The sequence below is a fragment of the Odontesthes bonariensis genome, chromosome 16, assembly GCF_027942865.1.
Source record: "Odontesthes bonariensis isolate fOdoBon6 chromosome 16, fOdoBon6.hap1, whole genome shotgun sequence".
NCBI lineage: Eukaryota > Metazoa > Chordata > Actinopteri > Atheriniformes > Atherinopsidae > Odontesthes > Odontesthes bonariensis.
This window is the reverse complement of record NC_134521.1, coordinates 30,530,352-30,550,762: the sequence shown is the minus strand read 5'-3', so window position 1 is coordinate 30,550,762 and position 20,411 is coordinate 30,530,352. Positions and strand designations below refer to the sequence as shown.

At 40.3% G+C, this 20,411-nt stretch overlaps 2 protein-coding genes across 2 annotated transcripts; one reads left to right on the top strand and one right to left on the bottom strand.

Annotated features, from left to right (window-relative positions):
- Positions 1-3,019: 3,019 nt before the first annotated feature.
- plekhb1 (pleckstrin homology domain containing B1) lies at positions 3,020-12,665 on the top strand. The gene is made up of 5 exons (XM_075487399.1): positions 3,020-3,148; positions 8,263-8,365; positions 8,452-8,491; positions 8,579-8,669; positions 12,193-12,665. The coding sequence occupies exons 1-5, from the start codon at positions 3,109-3,111 to the stop codon at positions 12,324-12,326; spliced, it is 408 nt and encodes a 135-aa protein (XP_075343514.1). The 5' UTR covers positions 3,020-3,108; the 3' UTR covers positions 12,327-12,665.
- Positions 12,666-13,688: 1,023 nt separating this feature from the next.
- On the bottom strand, positions 13,689-20,206 carry sc5d (sterol-C5-desaturase). Its single transcript, XM_075486900.1, has 5 exons — positions 20,139-20,206; positions 19,145-19,362; positions 17,421-17,553; positions 17,226-17,326; positions 13,689-14,980 (listed from the first exon to the last, which is right to left on the bottom strand). Exons 2-5 carry the CDS (start codon positions 19,352-19,354, stop codon positions 14,516-14,518), a joined length of 909 nt encoding a protein of 302 aa, XP_075343015.1. The 5' UTR covers positions 19,355-19,362; positions 20,139-20,206; the 3' UTR covers positions 13,689-14,515.
- Between the last annotated feature and the right edge of the window lie 205 nt (positions 20,207-20,411).

The window sequence follows — 20,411 nt, the reverse complement described above, 5'->3', positions numbered from 1 at the left end:
GTAGCAACAGGTCTTATGGAGGGATGAATCCTCTCATCCTGACAGAGAACATAACAAAAGGTAGCCAAAATCCAAAGAAGAGCTTTGGGATGTCCTTCAAGAACCCTGGAGAACTATTCCTGAAGACTACTTAAAGAAATGACAGAAAGCTTGTCTAAGAGGGTTCAGGCTGTGTTGTAGAATAATGGTGCTCAGATCAAATATTGTCTTTCAAGCTTGTACAAATTTTGTATTGTACAAACTCTTTTTTTGCCTGATATATTGTATTTTAATTTCTGTTTTCACATGTATCAATGAATCACTGAACCTATTTTAGATTTTTCTAACAATAAATAAAGAAAATAGGGGTGGCTCAACACCATTACACTGCATGTTATAAAAGAACATAAGAAACTTTCCAGTGTAGGTACAACAAAATGGGACTGGTCACTAATTTCCTCACAATTACCCACAGGACAAAGTTGATTTTTAGGTTGTGAATGTTACAATGTTTGATATGCTTTCTGGGTGTTTTTTCCTAAAATCTAAAATGATCTTGTTAAGAAGCTTCCAATCATTCAGATTTTTGGATTTTACAGCATAAAAGTGCACTAATGAAAGAGAGTTTGGACATGTCCCAGCTGGTGAGATCACATCTGCATTTTCAGATATTATTTACCTGCAGACAATTGCCATAGCTTTCAAAACATATTAAAAAAGATCACTCAGTTTGACTGAAGAAAAAGCTCTACATCCATAAGCTGGTGACTAAGCTAATACTAAAGAGACCAGCACCTTCTCTTAGCAATAAAACGAAATTATGTCAGTGTGCAGTCACCCTGGGAAGACTTTCATAACCAACCTGAGGACTAATTGGCTCATCTTGTCATCTCAGAGCAGGGATTAACTTGTAAAACATGCTATATATGTGTACAGAAATCAGTCACCAGTTTCAAATGAGTTTTGTAATGAGCATAAGAGAGTTGAAGTATGTAAACAAGGTATGACACATGGTGTGAGAGTCAGGACAAAAATTCTATCCAGAAACAGCAGGAGGTAAATGAGGGGTGTGGTCTCCTAATCCAGAAGGATCCAATGAGTCAGCCTCAAGCCTGGTGAGAGCTAGATTTATCTGGCAGTATCTCTCTATCTGTGGCTCAGGGGAATATAAAAAGACTCAGACGAGGAGTTCAAAGTCAGATTCTGGGTCATATCATCTTCTAAACAACAAAACTTCCTATTTCTTTTGCTTCTGCAGGAGTATTATTCATATAATATAACAAAACGGACAGCAGCTGAGAAACATGGCGCTCCTGAGGTCAGGCTGGTTGTGGAGACAGAGTGAGTAAACATCTTTTGGTTTCTTTGATGGTAGCTTTGACAAGAGCACATACTCGGAAGCCTCTGCTTTTAAAATGGTGCTGCTAACAGGTTCATTGTCAGTTACCTGTTAGAATTGATGAATAAATAAAAAGCTCCCAGTTCCTCAGAAGTGTTACAAGAATAAAAGAGTGAGTCAGGATCATTGGTTTTGTGAACATGCGATAGACCTTCAACTTAATTTTCTGACTTTTTCTGATTTCATTATTGCGCATCAATGATCTTTTATTATTATTATTTTTTTATCTTTTATTGCAAAGCTGGTAGGAGAGAGATAACAGGAAATAATAAGAGTCAGATGAGGAATGAGGTGTCTCTGAGGTCCCCCGCCTCTCCTGAATTACGAATTACATAACCTTTAGTCAGCAGATATAGCCTTCTCCTTCACTTTTATCAAACAAAATCAGTGGATATATTGAGAAGGAAAAACATGAACTAGACCACAAAAACATGTAGAGATCTAACCCAAAAATAAACATTTTCCAAAATAAGCTAAGATTTTGAATATGGAACAAAGTGACATGTAATTAACAACAAAAACCCACTTTAAAACCTCTTTAAATCATTGTATTTTTGCAGACCACACCCCTGAAAAGTCAAATAAATTCATGGTCTTCCTCTGGATTTTTCCAATAATACACAAGGTAAATTTCAAAACACAATCCACTGAAGGCAATTGCCTTTTCTGCAAACTGCTAAGCTATGGATATCTTATCTTAGGTAACAGGCCAACCTATACAAAAGTTCCGAGGGAGATCCTACTAAAATGTCTGTCTTTTGACAATAAAACCTCTCAAGAGGATTCTTGGTTCTTTTAAAGAACTATGACCACAACGCTAAAGATAAAAGATAAGATAAAATCAACTTTCTTGTCCCACGGGGAAACTTTTCTCACACCGAAGAGGTGCTGCATCAGACTTCCAACAACATCAACATACACAATCATATAAGGAAAACAAAATGTGAGCTGAGAGAATAACTTCCAGTAGAAGACTAGTGAACCAGTTGTTTAAAATATACATTGTTTTTAATGTCTTGTCGCCCAGATGAAACTTGCTGATCTGTGATACATTAACATTAACTCAACTGATTTATCGGTCCGCTCCAATTGCTCATTATTCTACAATACTGGGTATTTTTTTACACATCATGCACCATTTTTTTGCAGAAAAAGGTTTCCTTTGCATTTATCATTCAATTTCAAGCATAAATTCAGCTTGTCTTTATGACAGAATTTCAAACGAGGCAGGGGGACTGTTCTGGAAAGCAAAACAGTTCCTGTTATGAAACCCAAGCCTTGGTAATTTACAATCCTATTAATTGTCCTTGGCTACGTCTGCTAAGTGGCTTACCAAGGATCATCAGTGTGGATCTATGTGCTGAGAAAAACACAACATCCAAAAGCAAAACCGCAAAAGAAACAGAATTATTTGAATTTATGAGAGGTTGCTAGGCTTATAGTGGAATGAACACAAAACATGTTTGTATCTCAGAAACATACAGGTGTGTAAATACACACCATGAACCCTGTAAAGAGCACTAGACTTTGGAAATGTTAGATTTGTGCAAAAACCAATTTCACAGCACTTTCAAAGAACACACTTATGTTATACTGTGACATGTGTTTCCTCTCAAGCTTCTGTCCTAAAACGCTGGAAGCTAAACTGGTGTGATCTTTGGGTGGATGGCAGTCTTTGCTTCTACAAGAGTGACAGCAGACGAGAGCTGGAGCAACGTATCAATCTCAAGATGACATGTATCGATGTGCGGTCAGGCCTGGAATGTGGAGGTACAGCATGGGAATATATAATATACAGCCATGTGAAACAGCATCTTACAGTTCAAAGACATTATGTACCAGGTCTTATTACTAGCTAAATACATCCCCAGATCAACAACAACACATGGCATTACATTGTTTCATTATCTATTTAACAAAAATGATCCGATGATTCAGCAGCTTGTAGAACCACCTTTAGCTGCAATAACTTGAGGTGATCAATTTCTGTATGATGTTATCAGTTTCTCACACCAGTGTGAAGTTTTTTGGCCCACTCTTCTTTATAGAGTAACTTCAGTTCATTGATGTTTGCAGCATTGGTTTATGCACAGCTCTCTTAAGGTCCCACCACAGCATTTCGGTCAGGTTGAGATCTGGAGTTTGACCGAGTCATTGCAACACCTTGATTCTTTTCTTTTTCAGACATTCTGTTGTAAATTTGCTGCTGTGTTTGAGATCATGGTCCTGTTGATGACCCAGTTTCAGCCAAGCTTTATCTGTCAGACAGATGGCCTCACATCTGACTCTAGAATACTTTGGTATACAGAGGAGTTCATGGTGGACTCAAGGTGACTGCAAGGTATCCAGAGGTCCGTTTCACGAAGCAGGTTTAGTGAAAACTCTGAGTTTATTAACCCTGAAATGAGGGAAACTCTGAGTTTTCCGTTTCACAAAGGGAGGTAACTCAACCCCGAGAAAGAGGGGTAACTCTAGCCTGTTTCACAAAGAGAGGTAACCTAAGCTCTCGGTCAGTTACCGTATTAACAGACTCTATGAACCTAACATGGTCGGGACCAGGTTTTACTCAATGAACCTCGAGTTTCTCTCTGTCTCCGCCCTCTTTCAGCAACACACGGCATTTGATTTTCTCATTCATTCAGTCAGCAGAGCAAGTGTTGGCATAGTTTAGTTCTTCTAGTTCAAGAAGTCCTTTAGGCACAGTAAGAGACGACTTTTTTCACGAACATGGCATGTCCTTTTGACAATTATTCCGTGGATGAAGTTGCAGCATTATTGCGCAGAGAATTAAATATTCGTCAGAGATGGTTATCAGACCGCACTTAGATTTTTGCATTTACAGACAATTATCTTTTTGAGCGGCACCATCAGAATTTTGTTGGGACAAAAGAAAAAAAGACAAATAAAAAAAACAAATAAAAGACAAATACATATTTGTGTGAATAGGCTTAAAAAAGATATATATAGGCCTATATTTTATAAAGGCACTTGTGTCTTGGGGGTGCCACTCAGCCACTGGCCCTCCAATATTCTGGTTTAGGGCCAGCTCCTCTGCCTCTGTTAGAGGTGGCGGTGCTGGGCCACCACCCGTTTTACGGGCATCTGCCTTCTTTCTGTTGGCTGAGTAGAAGTCTGTGTTAGTTTAAATAGGCTTAATTATTTAACAGAACATGATATAGATGAGAAGACATGTATGTGTGTGAAAACAGCATTATGTTGGGGATAAAACAACTGCACAGTGAAATAGCATGATCAAAGTTAGGTACCCCCATACCAAAGTTTCACCTGTTTGAACAATGTTTTTATATTTCATCTTAATCTGCTGCCAAGTGCGCTTCTCCCCCGTGGGAATGCACCCAAATTAAATAAATGAATTCAAGCAGTTTTCCCCTATTATATTATTGTGATTGCAAAGGACTACATTTACACTTACGCTTTTGTAGCTGCAGCGGTGTTGCACTTCTTTCCAAAAACGTGTTGAAACTCGCCGTGTGAGCGCATTAAGATTTCCAATTGGTTGGTGAAAAACGTAGTCCCTCCTCTTTCCCGTTACTATGGTGACTCGTCGAATCGGAGCTCCATTGATGCTGGCTTTTTAAAGTTGTGGTGCACGCGCTAAACTCAAGGTGAAACAACTCAGAGTTCACTAAACTCACTCAAATCGGCGTTTCTGGAACTGAAAACTCAGAGTTTTCTATCTCAGAGTAGATCAACTCAGAGTTCAGGAATGGACTCAGAGTTTGTTGAACCTGCTTTGTGAAACGGACCCCAGGTCCTGTGGCTGCAGAACAAGCCCAAAACATCAGCCCTCCACCACCGTGCTTGACAATTGGTACGAGGTGTTTGTGCTGATATGCTGTGTTTGGTTTTCTCCAAACATGCTGCTGTGCATTATGACCAAACATCTCCACTTTGGTCTCATCTGTCCAGAGGACATTATTCCAGAAGTCTTGTGGTTTGTTCAGATGTAAATTTACAAACCTGAGATATGCTGCCATGTTCTTTTTTGAGAGAAGATGCTTTCTCCTGTAACCATTCCAAACAAGCCATATTTGTTCAGTCTTTCACTAATTGTACTGTCATGAACTTTTATATTTCACATGCTGACTGAGGCCTGTAGAGTCTGAGATGTAGCTCATGGTTTTTTTGGTCCTGTGAAGACTGACAATTGTATTGAATATTTTCCACCTGTGAATAATCTCTCTCTCTGTATGATGGAGTCCAAATAGTTTGAAAATGTAGTTATACTCCCGCCCAGAACAAATTCTTCTCTAAGATCGTTGCTGATGTCTTTCCTCCTTGGCATTGTGTTGACACACACCTGAATGCTTCAGACCAAAAAACTGACAAAACTTCTGTTTTTATAGAGGTGCTCACACTTACTGATGATCAATTAAACGAGCGCATTTTATTAGCAGCACATGGCTGCTACTTAGCCTCTTAATTCCTATGGAAGCAGTAAGTGGCAGCTTGGTTTTTCATGCGCTGTTTCTGTATTTTGGTTTAATTTTTGTTAAAAAAAAAAAAAAAAAAGTTGTTGTTCATCTGAGATTGGATTTACATAATTCAAAGACTGGTAAGGAACAGATGATTATTTTTTTCTTATCAATTTCCTGATATGTCAAAACCATATAATTGAACGGTCTGTGTTCATTATGATAATACACATATACATATAATTGGAAATCAAACACCCTAAAATAATAACTTGAAACGAACATGAAAAAAAAACACATTGCACAAATTTCCACACAAGTATATGGTTTTCTTTCTTTATTAAAGGTAGGGTAGGAGATCCTGGATTTTGAGTCCAGCGAAGCTGCATTTTGAAAATACACAGGTCAAAAGTCCCAACCCTTTTCTTCACTTTCCCCCCGAAGCCACACCTCTAGAGTACATGAACGCGCAAATGCTTCTTCACGAGCACGAAGGTGCACGAGCGCTGTTCTGACAGCAAGCATCGATCGTTGCCGTATTTAGTATTTAGTATATGCTAACTATACGTTTAATAATGCTAGGTGCTAGCCAAGCTGGCTCTAGTTTAGCTTCCTGCCAAGCTTCTGGGCACGAAGAAGGGTACACGCACAGGGGGAAGGAGGTGGAGGGAGGAGCAGATTGCAGTTTGATAGACACACCAGAATCCAATCATCGTTAACGGTCCGTTCAGTATGATTGGATAGTGTTTTTCCTAGATTGTACGTTCTAGAGGCCACTAAAACTTTTCATTTTTGTGTCAAAACTTTTAATTAATTGGTTGCAATGGTGGTGTGAAGAGTATTTCAAGCAATATGTAAAAAAATGCTCCAGAAAAAGATCCCCTACCCCACCTTTAAAGGTAGGGTAGGAGATCCTGGATTTTGAGTCCAGCGAAGCTGCATTTTGAAAATACACAGGTAAAAAGTCCCAACCCTTTTCTTCACTTTTCCCCCGAAGGCACGCCTCTAGAGTACATGAAGGTGCACGAGCGCTGTTCTGACAGCAAGCATCGATTGTTGCCGTATTTAGTATTTAGTATTTAGTTTATGCTAACTATACGTTTAATAATGCTAGGTGCTAGCCAAGCTGGCTCTAGTTTAGCTTCCTGCCAAGCTTCTGGACGTTCACGGAGCAGGGTACGCGCACAGGGAGAAGGAGGGGGAGGGAGGAGCAGATTGCAGTTTGATAGACGGCATCAGTATCCAATCATTGTGAACGGTCCGTTCACAATGATTGGATACTGTTTTTCCTAGATTGTACGTTCTAGAGGCCACTAAAACTTTTCATATTTGTGTCAAAACTTTTAATTAATTGGTTGCAATGGGGGTGTGAAGAGTATTTCAAGCAATATGTAAAAAAATGTTCCAGAAAAAGATCCCCTACCCCGCCTTTAAGTTAGCCTGACTACGTCATACTCACGATTCTAGTCAGAATGTGAGTCTGATACCGCTCAATAGAGATTTGAGTATGGGGCGTGTTTCAACCGAACCAGGAGAAAAAATGCCTCTTCGCTCAATTGGATAGACCTACAACCAATCAGAGCAACGTAGTATGTGACGTAGATTAAGCAACACACACATTTGTTGTAGGAAGGACGGCAAAAACATATTTTCTATCGATAAAAGCCTTTATCGCGTTCCTCTGTCCGTCTTTCAAAATGAATGTAATGTGGAGATCCTGTAGAACAGACTCAATGGCAGAATCTACACACCCTAGCTCTCCAGCGGCAGCCATGTTCAGCTCTTTAGTGACGTAGTCGATAATGTCCCTGTTGATCATCTGTCCATCATCGTATAAAGCCCGCCCTGGCAATCTGATTGGGTCGACCGATTCTTGGTCGGGCATAATGATTTCCCAACTGAGCAGAGCCAGACCGAACTTCCCGACCAAAACTTTTATGGGCGGGGCTAAGTTCGGCTGGCACCCAGGCTACCTTTAAGTAACCATGTTGTTGAAATTGAATATGTTTGGTTTTTATAAAGTTAAAGTTAAAGGGTTGATTAAACTTTTTTACTTGAGCAGTGTCTCAATTTATATGGGTGGGTTGAATGAATTCTACATTAATTGTTGAATGGAAAACAATGTGTGTATGGGGTTTCCACATATCATGCTCTTATTGAGTGAGAGTGACATAAGTAACACAGACAAAACACTTGTTCATATAAGTTACAGTTCATGTTGACCCAACCTGTATGATAAGTGATCACAACAGAATTACTTAAAGGGGAAGTTTTTTTTTTTTTAAAGGGGAACATATTTTATGCCAGAAATAAGGTCCAGGTTTTAAAAAAACAAACTTCTCCTTTAAGGTTGAAAGAGAAAAATGGAATTGTGGCCACTTCAGGTCATCTTTATGAGTGCAGACAGATGAAGTACGAGAGGAAACAATGTTTGCTTTGTGTCTGTAGGTGTGACGCCACCAGAGAGTAATCCCAGGGAGAATCTCATTGTGGTTCACCTCAGAGACGGCTCAACACTCAGCCTGTGTGCCAACAGTGAAGACGAATCTCTGTGGGTACTCACGCATCACCCTAGTCTGTTCTTTCTTCCTGTACAACCATCTGCCCGCTCCTCATTCTCTTTCATTTGTTTTTCAGAGCGTGGAAACTGACTCTACTCGACACCAAGAGAAACCCAGTGAGTTCTTCTCCATGCTGTCTGTGAGAGCTGATCAGAGAACTCTTACCATCCTGGCGCTAAAATCTATGTTTTCTCCTGATCTAGATGTTCACATACGACCCATATGATGACTCCTACCAGGCTGTCCCACTTAACGGTCACCACACTGTCTACATTACACCTGGAGCAGGACCTGGTATGTTATATTTATCATTTAAGCTAATTCAAGCTTAGTTAGTCATTATGTCTAATTCTGACTACTTTTGGGTGGAGGAAATTAAGTTAATGGACAAAGTCTGTTTAAAAATGATAAGACCCTTTGTTATGACATTTGCGAATGAACTCTGGTGCCTCTTACGTCTGTTCTTGTTCCTAATATGCTTTTACACTTGAATGGGGTCCACCTGTGCCTAAAATAAATATTGGAAATAAATGTGCAAGTAGACAACAGTTTGAATAAGGTTTCATTGTAAGTGTATGTTACTTTGACAACCAAGCCATGAGGTCTGGAAAGCCTTGAGACAGGACTATTTCATGGCTCAGCTTTTAAACAGCAAAACAGCTGAGCATCCGGGATCCAGTCAGTATGTCGGAGTGTGAATGAAGAGCAGCGGGTGCAAACAACAAACATAATCAGTGAACATTGGTTCCTCTTTCCCTTTGGCAGTAAAACCCGGCAATCCAGTAAAGTCATGCTGTTTTTCGGGATGCACCAACTTCAACTGTTTACCTCTGCACACCTGCTCGCTCCGTAATCAAATTCCAAATGTGGAGCTCGATTTGGGGCACTGAATGCTCTCATCATGGGGTGCTTAAAATCAGTAATGAAGTGAATATACAAAAGCAACCTTTTTTCTATTCATGCTGTACAACAATACTCCTAATAACAGTAACAGCTATGCTAAGAGAGTGTTTCTGTTTTAAGTACATACACCTGTTCTACAGATGGGCAAAGGCAGCATTTGACTTTGATGTAAATGAAATGTAAAATGTACGCGTGTTCTTCGAGAGCAAAGGGTCCCTTTCCCATAATGATCTCAACGTTTTGAAGTTCTTCCCTTCCGTTTGATCGAGAAATTTTAACAGTATCTGGATTTTATTAAGAATATGGTAGTAAACCTACCTGAGCAAAGAAAGTAAATTAAGTGCCATTACTTTTTCAAATTTTCACAAATTCATTATGAAGTGACATCTGTAATCATTTTGTGAAAAAAAAACATTGATTTTTATTATTAGTTACTCAAAGAAATTAATAAACGCAAAGAAACGTTTTTCCATTCACGTCTTCTCAGTGAGGACATTAAAGGGTTAAGCATGGCTCTGGGGCTTAAAAGCATATTTCTGTGGGAATAAAGCATAAAAGCTGGATATTTATTTATCGACAGCCTGAACCTCTCCGCACAGTGGTGTGGTGGTTAGCACAGTCATCTCACAGGAACAGACAGCTTCCTGTTTGAATCTCAGCTGGGTTCTCCCTGTGAACATGTGGGTTCTCTCTGGGTCCAAAAACATACATGTGAGGGTAATTGGTGATTCTAAATTGACCCGAGGAGTGAGTGTGAGAGTGCTTTTTTGGTTGTTTTGTTTAGTCACTGTGTTAAAATACCCATTTATATTTCTGCCAGTCTGTATATAGTCTAAGAATTCAGTGCTATGTGACACCTGTTTTTAACTTTCTGAGTTTCCAAATATACTTTTTTTCTAGCTTCCTATTTAACAAGCCAATATTTCTTATGATTTCTGAACTGTAATCGCTTTTATGTTTATCATGAAAGTAAACTATAACATGTAACCTTGACAAAGCATGTGTTTGAGAAAAATGTTTTTTTTTTAATATGTCACAGGAATGAAAATGATCAGAGTACAATCCACCATATATCTGAATACCTCCCACATTATATTTTACGAAACATGACAGCCATGATATTAGAGTTAAAGGTGATAGAGAAAGGTTGAATGGGGCATTAATCCTTGTTCTGTGATGTGATATGTATCCCAAAAAAAATTGGTTGGGTCTGTAATGGCTGAGAACCTCCCTAAAAGGCTCTCTGAAACAGCTATGTTACTATGCTGGGTTTAGAATGCGTCGTTTGCCCTCGCTGCAGTCTGTGTCTGTCCCTGTCGGCACTGACCCTCTACTGAGCAAAATTCCGACTGAAGCCTGCTCGGAATCGTGCAAGGTTTGTGAAACTGTACTCCGTGAAATGCGCAGCGCAAAGGAAAAGTCGGCGGTTGTATGTACTGGGGATGCTGTTAAAGGGATACAAGGTAGTTTAGCGGCAGTATAGCGATCTCTATTGGTCAAACTGAAATTCTACACTGTCGTAAAAATGCCCACCTGTACACACCCACTAACTAACCATCGTGGCGAATGCTGCCGTTGTGTTATTTAGTCAGTGCAGTTAGGTCATCTGATTCACAAGTGTAGACTGCCCACGTAAGATACTATAATCAGAGATTTTCTGAAGAGAGAACTCAAGATAATATGCTATAATACTGTTGCTGGAGGAAGTGGCCGGGGACAGCTCGTCTGGGTTTCTCTGCTCAGGCTGCTGCCCCCGCGACCCGATCCCCGGACAAGCGGCAGATAATGGATGTATGGATGTATGGATGGACTGTTGCTGATCTTGAATGGGATTCTTCCCTCATCATGGTGTATTCGTGGAGTGATTCCTTTGTATTAGCAGACACTTACAAAAGTTACATCTGAGACAGATGTGCGCAGGCACTACCAACACACGCCGCAATAAACGCAAACTAGCTCTACACTATTCCGATTACAATCACAAATGAATCAATTTTCATTTGTAGATAACAATTCTTGTTCGGATCAAAACGCTATTCTTATTCTAATCAGGTCAGTCCGTGTATTTCTGAAGCTAGGCTACGTCTCGAACTCAGGAGGAATTAGAGCACCATCATCACCTGTCTCTTTGCGATCTAAAACGCAGATCACTATGGTAGATGAACAAGATCACGCTTGGAGAAATTTCACAAAGATGGGAAGTGCCAACATCAAACGTTTCATATTCAGTCTGTGAAAGGCAGAATATGAAACGCTTGGTGTTGGCTCTTCAACGCAAGCGAACACATAGCCTACAACTACAGCTAGCATACAGTACCTAGCTAAGTGCCGTAAACACAAACGACTCTTCTCGCGCATCACGACACTTCAGAAGCGGGTCGCTACTGCTGAAGTTACATATGGGATTTTCAGCATACAGACCCCTGATGGGAGCGAGACAGGCTTCATTCGCTTACTATTGACTTGTTTAACCTTTGGTAAACTCCTGAAGGCTGTAATTTTAGGTGAAAATGCTACCTAGTGCCCCTTTAAAAATAAATAAAAGCCATTGATCGCAAACATTGCTTTCCGGGGGAAGAATATGTAATGATCGTAGTCCGCTTTCACAGCCTTGGAAGGCACACCAGTTCCTGTTTCTTGCCGAAGGGGTGTGTCTGAAACGGGGTGGCTGTGGATTTGGGTGTGGGGGGGCGATTGCTGAAAAAGTGACGTCACTTTTTCACAAAAACAGATTGGCACTTTTTCTGGGGGATATTCAAAAAAGGGGGAGTACTTGAAACAGAGGTTCTGACACTTGCTGGCACTTCGTGTGTACTCCCCACAGCGGGGAGACTCAGAACTAACACCAAAAATGTGAAAAAGATGATTTTGATTCTCTATCCCCTTTAAATGTTTCCTCTATGTGCTTCTTTAGGAGTCCACCAGGTGGTTGTTCAGAGAGACCCTTTTGATGGCTTTGCAGAGAGTGTTGCACTGGGGTTACTGGCAGGCATGGCTGCAGGGACGGCTATGAGATCCTTCCTCTGGATGCCCTTCTTTTTCTGCTGAGCTGACTGACAATACTGACACGACACAGCAACACTGCACATAATCTGTGTGTCACCATACAAAGGAAGTTGGACATCCAATGAGCATGTGCAGAAAGGCCTCATCATCAGCTGATATCACTCATGCGGTTGTTATATTTTTCCTCTCGTGTATTTCTGAACTTGAAACCAAAAGAAGCTGGGAAGCCTCTGTTTTTTTTCTCCTTTTGCTTGTATTTACAGCACACTAAATCTACCCGTTATAATGTGTAATACTGGCATTCCATTTTGTATTTAATGTTCTTTTATCTGCAGAGCTTCACACTTTGTACACGCAAGTACCTTGTAATGTGAATGCTTCATTAAAAACTTTGCCTAATTAAAACAGAATTTGAGAATCTGAATTCTCTTTGATTTATGCAACACATCAGAAAATTAACTTTTTCTTAAATTCTAGATAGACATGAAAATCCCAAGCGAAGCTTTGTTGGCTACTCAGAGCTCTCAACATTACAGCAGATGGTGCCGATATATATGTTGACATGCAAGCTCCCTAGCTGACACATGTCAGCATTAAGGCTAATGTAAGAACAAGCTCCCTGTGTGGATGAAGGCTGTGTGATGTGTAATACTATAATTTTCAAGGACAAAATTTGAATTTAGAACAAGATGTCAGATCCATCTTCATGACAACTGAACAAATTCCAGAAGCATCCCTATTGGATGGGGCTGAAACAAGTAGAAATGGACAAGAATAAAGATGCACTTATTATTCATATACAAAAAAAATATATTTAAAAAGTACCTGGACTCTGTATAAACTCATTTAGTAAAGTACATTTTTATTCTCACACCGATGATATAATCGTTCCCAACAGAGAGAGAAAATGTGATTCGTCTAATAAAAAGGTTCTTCAATGTCAGGCATGTCCAAGTTATTGACAATGTCAGAATACAAAATGATCTACATGTTAAAGTTCATCTTACACTCATTTTGTCCCGACTGTCTACTCAGTAGCACAACTTGAAACTTAAAAACCAGGTGCCATCATATGATAGCTTCTCCAAGTGTGGTTTATTAGGTTAGCGCAATGTTCCAGCAAATGTGAGGTGAACCACTTGGAACCAAATATTCTACGCTGATTAAGCGCACTACCACGGTCTTATCCCGGGAGAGCTGTGCAGCCAACTACTCTGGCACTTTATTTTTTTATATTCTTGTTGTTTTTATTCGAGCCATGGAGAAATGATCTATTCATTTACAACCACTTTTACAAAGGGTGAGTCAGAGCTAAGGTTCTCACCTAAATTATTCAGCAGGTTTAGGGGTTCAAAAAGGCTGCATGGAAATGTTGGGGACAGATGTGTAAAATGTCTAAAAGGATCAGGTCAATTTTGTACATTTTAATAGGAATTTACATCAGATGCAGGAAAAGAATATATATAAGGGGGGGGGGGTCAGACGCAGGTTTGAAAAGTTGAAAAACTAAAATGGTTTTAAATACAATCATTTAACATTTGCTCTCTCACGACATGAAAAAAAAAAATGTAGTGCAGTTTCAAAACCTGGCTTTATTTAGCAGAAATTGATATTTGTCCAAAGAAGAAAAAGGATAACATAACTTTATATGGGTTATGGTAATAAAAATGTCCATCTGACTGCTTAATTACAACAGAAAGCATGATTCTGTACACATGAAATGTTGGCGTCTTTGGAGCATTCACACATATGATTGCATAGGATTCATAATCCCACACCAAAGCTGATTTGCCTCAGATCGGCACCCTACATAACATGAAAATGTGAACTAAGCTGAAAAGAGGCAGCTAGTGCAGGGTTAGTATTGTTGCTTAACCATGAGTATGGTTCAGGTTCACACTGATTTAGATTTCACTGAATAGTTAGTGTTCATCACCAACTGTGTAGCAGCTCCACATTTTTATGCTCCTCGGGCCTATTAACTGCATAATTTGTGAGTTTCTCTGAGTAGCTGGCATGGTTCGTATATGTGAAAATAGTAACCTAAATGCTTACTTCGAATGACACCAATCAGCCATGTTACATGCTTTGAATGGAAAATCTCACAATGACTTCTTTTGGCAAACACACACTCAGATTATTCTTGGTCAGCTTTTCCAGCAGAATTAGGGTGTAGACCATTGTCTCTACAAAAATAGAGAGAAGAAATTAATCATAAACACCCCCAGCCGTCACTCCTCCTTACATGTGACTTCTCTTTGAGCATGTCCGTTCACTTGTTGTTTGGCCTTTGCTCTGTCGTCTCCTAACTTTCCCTCGGCTTGAAGTTTCCGTATCAGATCGAGGGGACCCTTCCCCATCAGAGCCGACGGGTGCCTGTAGGAGCCTCCCAGGCGGTCCCACAGAGTGAAGTACTGACCATAGTTATAGTCAAAGAACAGGTGATGGTCAGTGTGGTGAGCTGAGCCGTTGATGACAGTCGTCAGAGAATCAGGAACACGATAGTCGCCATCATGGATGGAGATGGTCCAGATGTTGACGAAAACGTAAAGAGCTAAATAGAGCACCTTGTGAAGGGGGAAGAAGAAGGGGTAGATGTGGTATGGGAGTCCCTGCATGAAGCCATCGACTGGATGAAAGGCATGGCTGGCAAAGGGAGTGGGGATCTTCCATAAGTGGTGCGGTTTGTGAAACATCTGGGGACGAGAGGGCAAACGGATGAATTAATCTGATAATAATTAACATTTGTTTAAAGTAATCATGAAATCTATATCCTGTCACTTTGTGTCTCTCAATTCCAAACATCAAAGACTTATTGAAGTTCATACCCCTCATCTATTCAACTTTATTTGGAATATATATAATTCAAATCTAATGTCTTCTTTGTGGCCTTTCAGAACTCAGCCCTCTTAAAGCTGCCGTCGGCAACTTTTTTTTAGTCATATTAGCTTGAACTGTCATGGGATTCTGGAAGTAGAATATTAAATAGGCTGTTTAGGAAAAATCCCGAATTCTGTAGCTCCCTCCAAAGCCTGTAATCGTGCTTGCTAAAATCGAGCGCTCCCGGCTGTTTTTAACCAATCACGTTAGGTTTATTATTTATCTATTATCTGAGCAGAACAGTCACCAACCATGCTGAGCGTGAGTCTGCCCCCAGCTTGTGTGCACGCACACTGGTGTGAATTCACGTGCACAACCTCGTCCACAGAGGGGGAGGGACCTGAAAGTTCGAATTTTCCGACTTTAGACTCGGAATTTTGAAAACCTGCCGACGGCAGCTTTAACAAGGAATGAAAACTAAAACTTACTTAAACTGATACTTTGATTTTATGACAAATTTGTAATCTTATGAGAATGACTTTAAATGATTAAGATGGACTCAGATATGCTTTATGATCATCGTTCCATTTTGCAACATTCACCAAACATGAAAGCTCAGTTTGTGGCAACATAAAGATTACACCTTTCATACATTTCTACACAGTTTTAAACTCAGTTTGTGTTCCTGGTGGTCTCTCAATCAAAACAATGGCCAAAGATGTTGTGAAAGGGAGCTGGGAGCACAAACCGCATTTCTTTTTTCCAGAAAGAATGGCAACACACAACATTTGCATATGCATATATATATATATATATATATATATATATATATATATATACACACACATACATTTACACACACACACACACACACACACACACACACACACACACACACACACGATCAAAAACATGAGCTTCAGCTCATGCTGAAGGCCTGTGTGGCGTAAATTTCTTCATCCTCACCAGTTTTCCTGCAGCTGACTGCACGTAGCCCACACATTTGTAACCACGCAGACTGAGCGTACCCATTGTCGGGTCATAATGTGAGGTTCTGTGACCATCCTCTGGCAACAATGTTTTGATGATTGATTTGACCTCTATGGACCCTGTAGAAAAGATTTAGCCCCCATGTCCCTCCCAAAAATCCCAGCATTTTTTGCTAGAGAGCCAAATTCAAAATGGCGCCCGGCGCAATCTCTCAAAAATAACTTTTGATCTGAATGACCTAGAATCATGTATGAAGTCAACCATGAGGATTCCAAATCTGATCATCATTTTGATATTACAACTTTGTTTTGACCGCGAAATTCAAGATGGCTGCCATCTAGTACAGTGGTTCTCAACCTTTTTAGGCCGTTACCCCCCAAAACAATCATATTTGGACTGGCGACCTAGAATCATGTATGAAGGCACTTTTTCATACAAGTCAACCATAAGGATTCTGAATCTGACATTATTTTAATCATCAAACCTAGGTTTGACATTGAAATTCAAGATGGCCGGCATTCAATAGAGTGAAAATAGCCAGATAGCTAGCTGGGGGGGACTGCCCCCTTAGGGCCTGCCGTCCTGCCCTGAACCATTCTTCGTCAGGCCCCTCACCAGAGACCAGTTTGTCATGGGAGGCCCTACCAGGAGCACAAGGCTCCAGACAACATAGCTTTTGGGTCAAAGAGGGTGCTGTACTCCAGCCTCAAGAGTTAGCAAGGCTTACTTTTTTCAAATTTACCGACCTCAACGTCTCACTGTGAGGTCAACAAGTCATGAGACAGAGGAGACTGATCAAACGACGGCAGCTCACAGCGCCACTGTGTGGGATGACGGTCATGGTCAAATGAAAAACAGTAAACTAGTCAAGTTCTGTCAGAAGGTCTTGGTTATCAGAAATTATGGTCAGACATAGCCTGCAGGATGCAGAGTATCGCCATTCCTTCACTAGACACTTAGGGTAAACATACGTTACGACTGGCAGTGGGAAGGGATTCAGTTGGCTTGTTTTAACGGGTGTACCCACATTTTAAAAAAAAATTAAAATTAAAAATACATCTGTGCATGCTACTTTTGGTGTTACATTGAATTTGGCGAGTTCAAAGAAACAAAACAAACAGGTGTACACACCTTGTAAATAAGCTTGTGGTGCAGGAAGCGGTGAATCCAGTAGATACACATGTCCGTAAAAAGCAGGAAGGAGATCATACTCAGGAAAAGCCCAGACCAACCTGAGAGAACAGAGGAGAGGTCAGCACCAAGACAATACCTAGATGCCCTCATTGTCCTCAAGACAAATCCACACAAGCAGCTTCTGTAACTTACCCAGCGGGGAGTCACTGACGTTGTCGTACAGTTTGCTGTATCCTCTCACTTCAGCAAAAAACAAAGCCACTGTGGGAATGCTGATCCAGGGCAGGGACGTCATCGCATATTTCATTTCTCTCCTTACCTGATTCTAAGAAAGACAAGATACCAACAGATTTTAAAAACAAGGCACATGAGGGAAGCAGGGCATAAGCACAGTGTGATACATAGAGGGATTCAGGTAACAATCAGCCATGATCTAAACTATAATATCATTGATAATCATGGCTGAATTGGGTAACTGTTTATGATTTGAATGGGATTGTTGGTATTATTTGTGTACACTGCCGTTTCACTGATTCAGTTAGTCTGTGTCGTTTCACAGACTTGGTTGTAAATGAGGAATTAGTCTTATTTCACTGTTTCACACACTTTATGTGGCAGCTGGATTACTGTGAAATGATCAGAAGAGAATCCATTTTGCAAGGCTGCAAGCTATAGGCTTGTTGACACGGCACAGTAATTCAGATCAATAAGCTCGCTCTATTGTCAGCTATAGGCGGGTGTTAGGTGCGACCAAAGCCAACAATGGCACCTCCTTATAAGTTATCACTGCCTCTACTGAAGCCTTAGTTCTCCCAGAACTGGAGAGAAATTTTTCAATGAGACAAAGTAAAGCACAGAAGGCTTTTCTTGATTAAAAAGGTGAGGTGCTCTTCTACTGACAAGTCAAGAGCTTAATTTGCAGCCTGGTAGTTTCATAGATCGGATTGGGTGAGCTTCACTGGTAAGATAGGATGCTAGACAGATGGTACATGTGCATTTTTTAAGTACCTACCCTTTCCCAAACAGTTTCCATGGAGTTCCTAAGTGGTTCTTTCTAAGGGCCTGATTGTACTCTCACAAGCCAGATTTCTATTGCTCTTTTTGATTCACATTCAGAAGACAAGAATAAGGAAATGTGAATGGAAACCTTTATAAATAAATAAACAAATTTGAAGATTTGCTTGAGGTGTTCTCTATAGAGTGTGGATGAAGCTAGACGGCTGATAATGCATCTTTGCAATAGACAGCACCCCGACATACTGCCTGATGGGAGAAATATCTTGGGCTGCTCTCCCCCCTCACTGCAGGGCATTTCAAACAACCACTACCTTTCCGGAGCCAAAAACACTTCTCACCCCAGCAACCACCCATTCAACCTCCTGCCCTCAGGGAGGCAACACGGGTCAACCAAAACTCAAACTAGCAGACTTGTGAAGGCCGTCCACACTCTCAATCAACTAAAATCACAACACACTCTGCACTTCATATTTTACATTTAATGCAAAATCTAATTGTAGTATTTTATCCATGCCACATTTGTGTTGCTGTTACAACCTGTTAAACATCTTAACGTTAGTGGTGTGATGCGGCTGACTGTGTGTGTGTTCTCATTTATACACCGCTCGAAGTGCTTCATCATTTTGTTGTGTAATGAAAAAAAAATAACAGTCAAAACTTCTTTAGTGTTGCTACACAGAAACAACACTTGTGACACTACAGAGGGTGAAATAACAAACAGCATAATTAAAAAAAAAATAATAATCACAGTACCCTCTGAAGCAATTTAAACGTTATGTGTGCGCTCTAATAACTGGCAGGTCTGACCTGGTAGATACAAAGTTCAATTGATTGAAGGTTTCAGCAGTGCATACAGTTTATTACAGCACTGACCAAAAAATGAGACACAGGCTTCATACCTCTAAGAAGTGAGGGTGTTTCATCAGGTTGTGGTCAAAGACGAAGTAGTAGCTGATGGCTCCCAGGCCCAGGTACAGGATTGCAGCCCCAAGGTTTGTCACCACCAAGAGGCTGATGAGCTGCCGCAGGGCCCCATCTTCAGGCCACGATGCAGGGTACACATATGGAGTGAGGACATAATAGTCAGCAACATTCAGCACAAGGTCCATGGCTGAATCTGGAAATGACAGAGGAGAAACAAATTAATCTGATGCCAAATATCACATGCGGACACCACCTGCCCTTCCTCTCAGCATTAATAAACTTTGTGGCCCCTTGAATCCTACATAAATATTAATGTAGCTTATTTTGATTTTGGGACAGAGGTTTTATTTAAAGATGCACCATGACAAAGAATGAGTGGTTTTCCTAAACTTTCACAGCCCCAGCTTCTGTGGGGTTTCTATTGAAGACGAAGTGACAACTGATAAATCTGTTAGATAGCATTCTAAACGACACATTAATTACATTTAGAAGGTTTACTTCTGAACTACAACTCAACATCGACGGTTTGTTTTGAGCGGAAACCATTTTCAGAGGCTGCTCCCACAGGTGCTTCCGGACACTTGGAACTAACTTAAACCTGTCCTTAGTTTTTCGTTTAGTCACGTTGGCCTAATGCTACATCATTAACTCAGTGACGGAGAATATAAAACATTTCGTCATGGTTCACTTGAAAAAAGCTCAACGACTATCTTTTTCTGTTAGGTTTCCTTTGACGAAAATAGCACTCATAATTTGATTGCAGCCCTTTTTAACGATATATTAACGCAAACGCATAGGAAAGTTTAGCGAAATACGCATGTAATTCAAATGGGAATTACAGCATGGAATGAGAAACATTTCCTTGATTTAAGAGACACCAGTGTTTAAAAAAAGCAAACCTGTGAGGTTCCCTGTAAGAATGTTAGCATAAAGTTATATGTATTATTTCTAATCGGAGCTTCAAGTTACCTTGTCCAGGTTGCCTGTATCCTGCAACAACGTACTACGTACTCTTCAGTGTACTACACTAAAGACAGAAGAGCGACCTATCAATACAGAGTTACCTTTTACGTCATTTAAAAATGATCCAATCAGCGACGAATCTACCATCACGGCAGCTTTGTTTTGATATCTTATTGGCCAATTGAAGAATCTGATCATGGCGTTACAAAGACAGTACAGATTTTCCACAGATAGAATAGCGAAATAGAATAGCGAAATTCCACCTCAAGATGTTTTGTA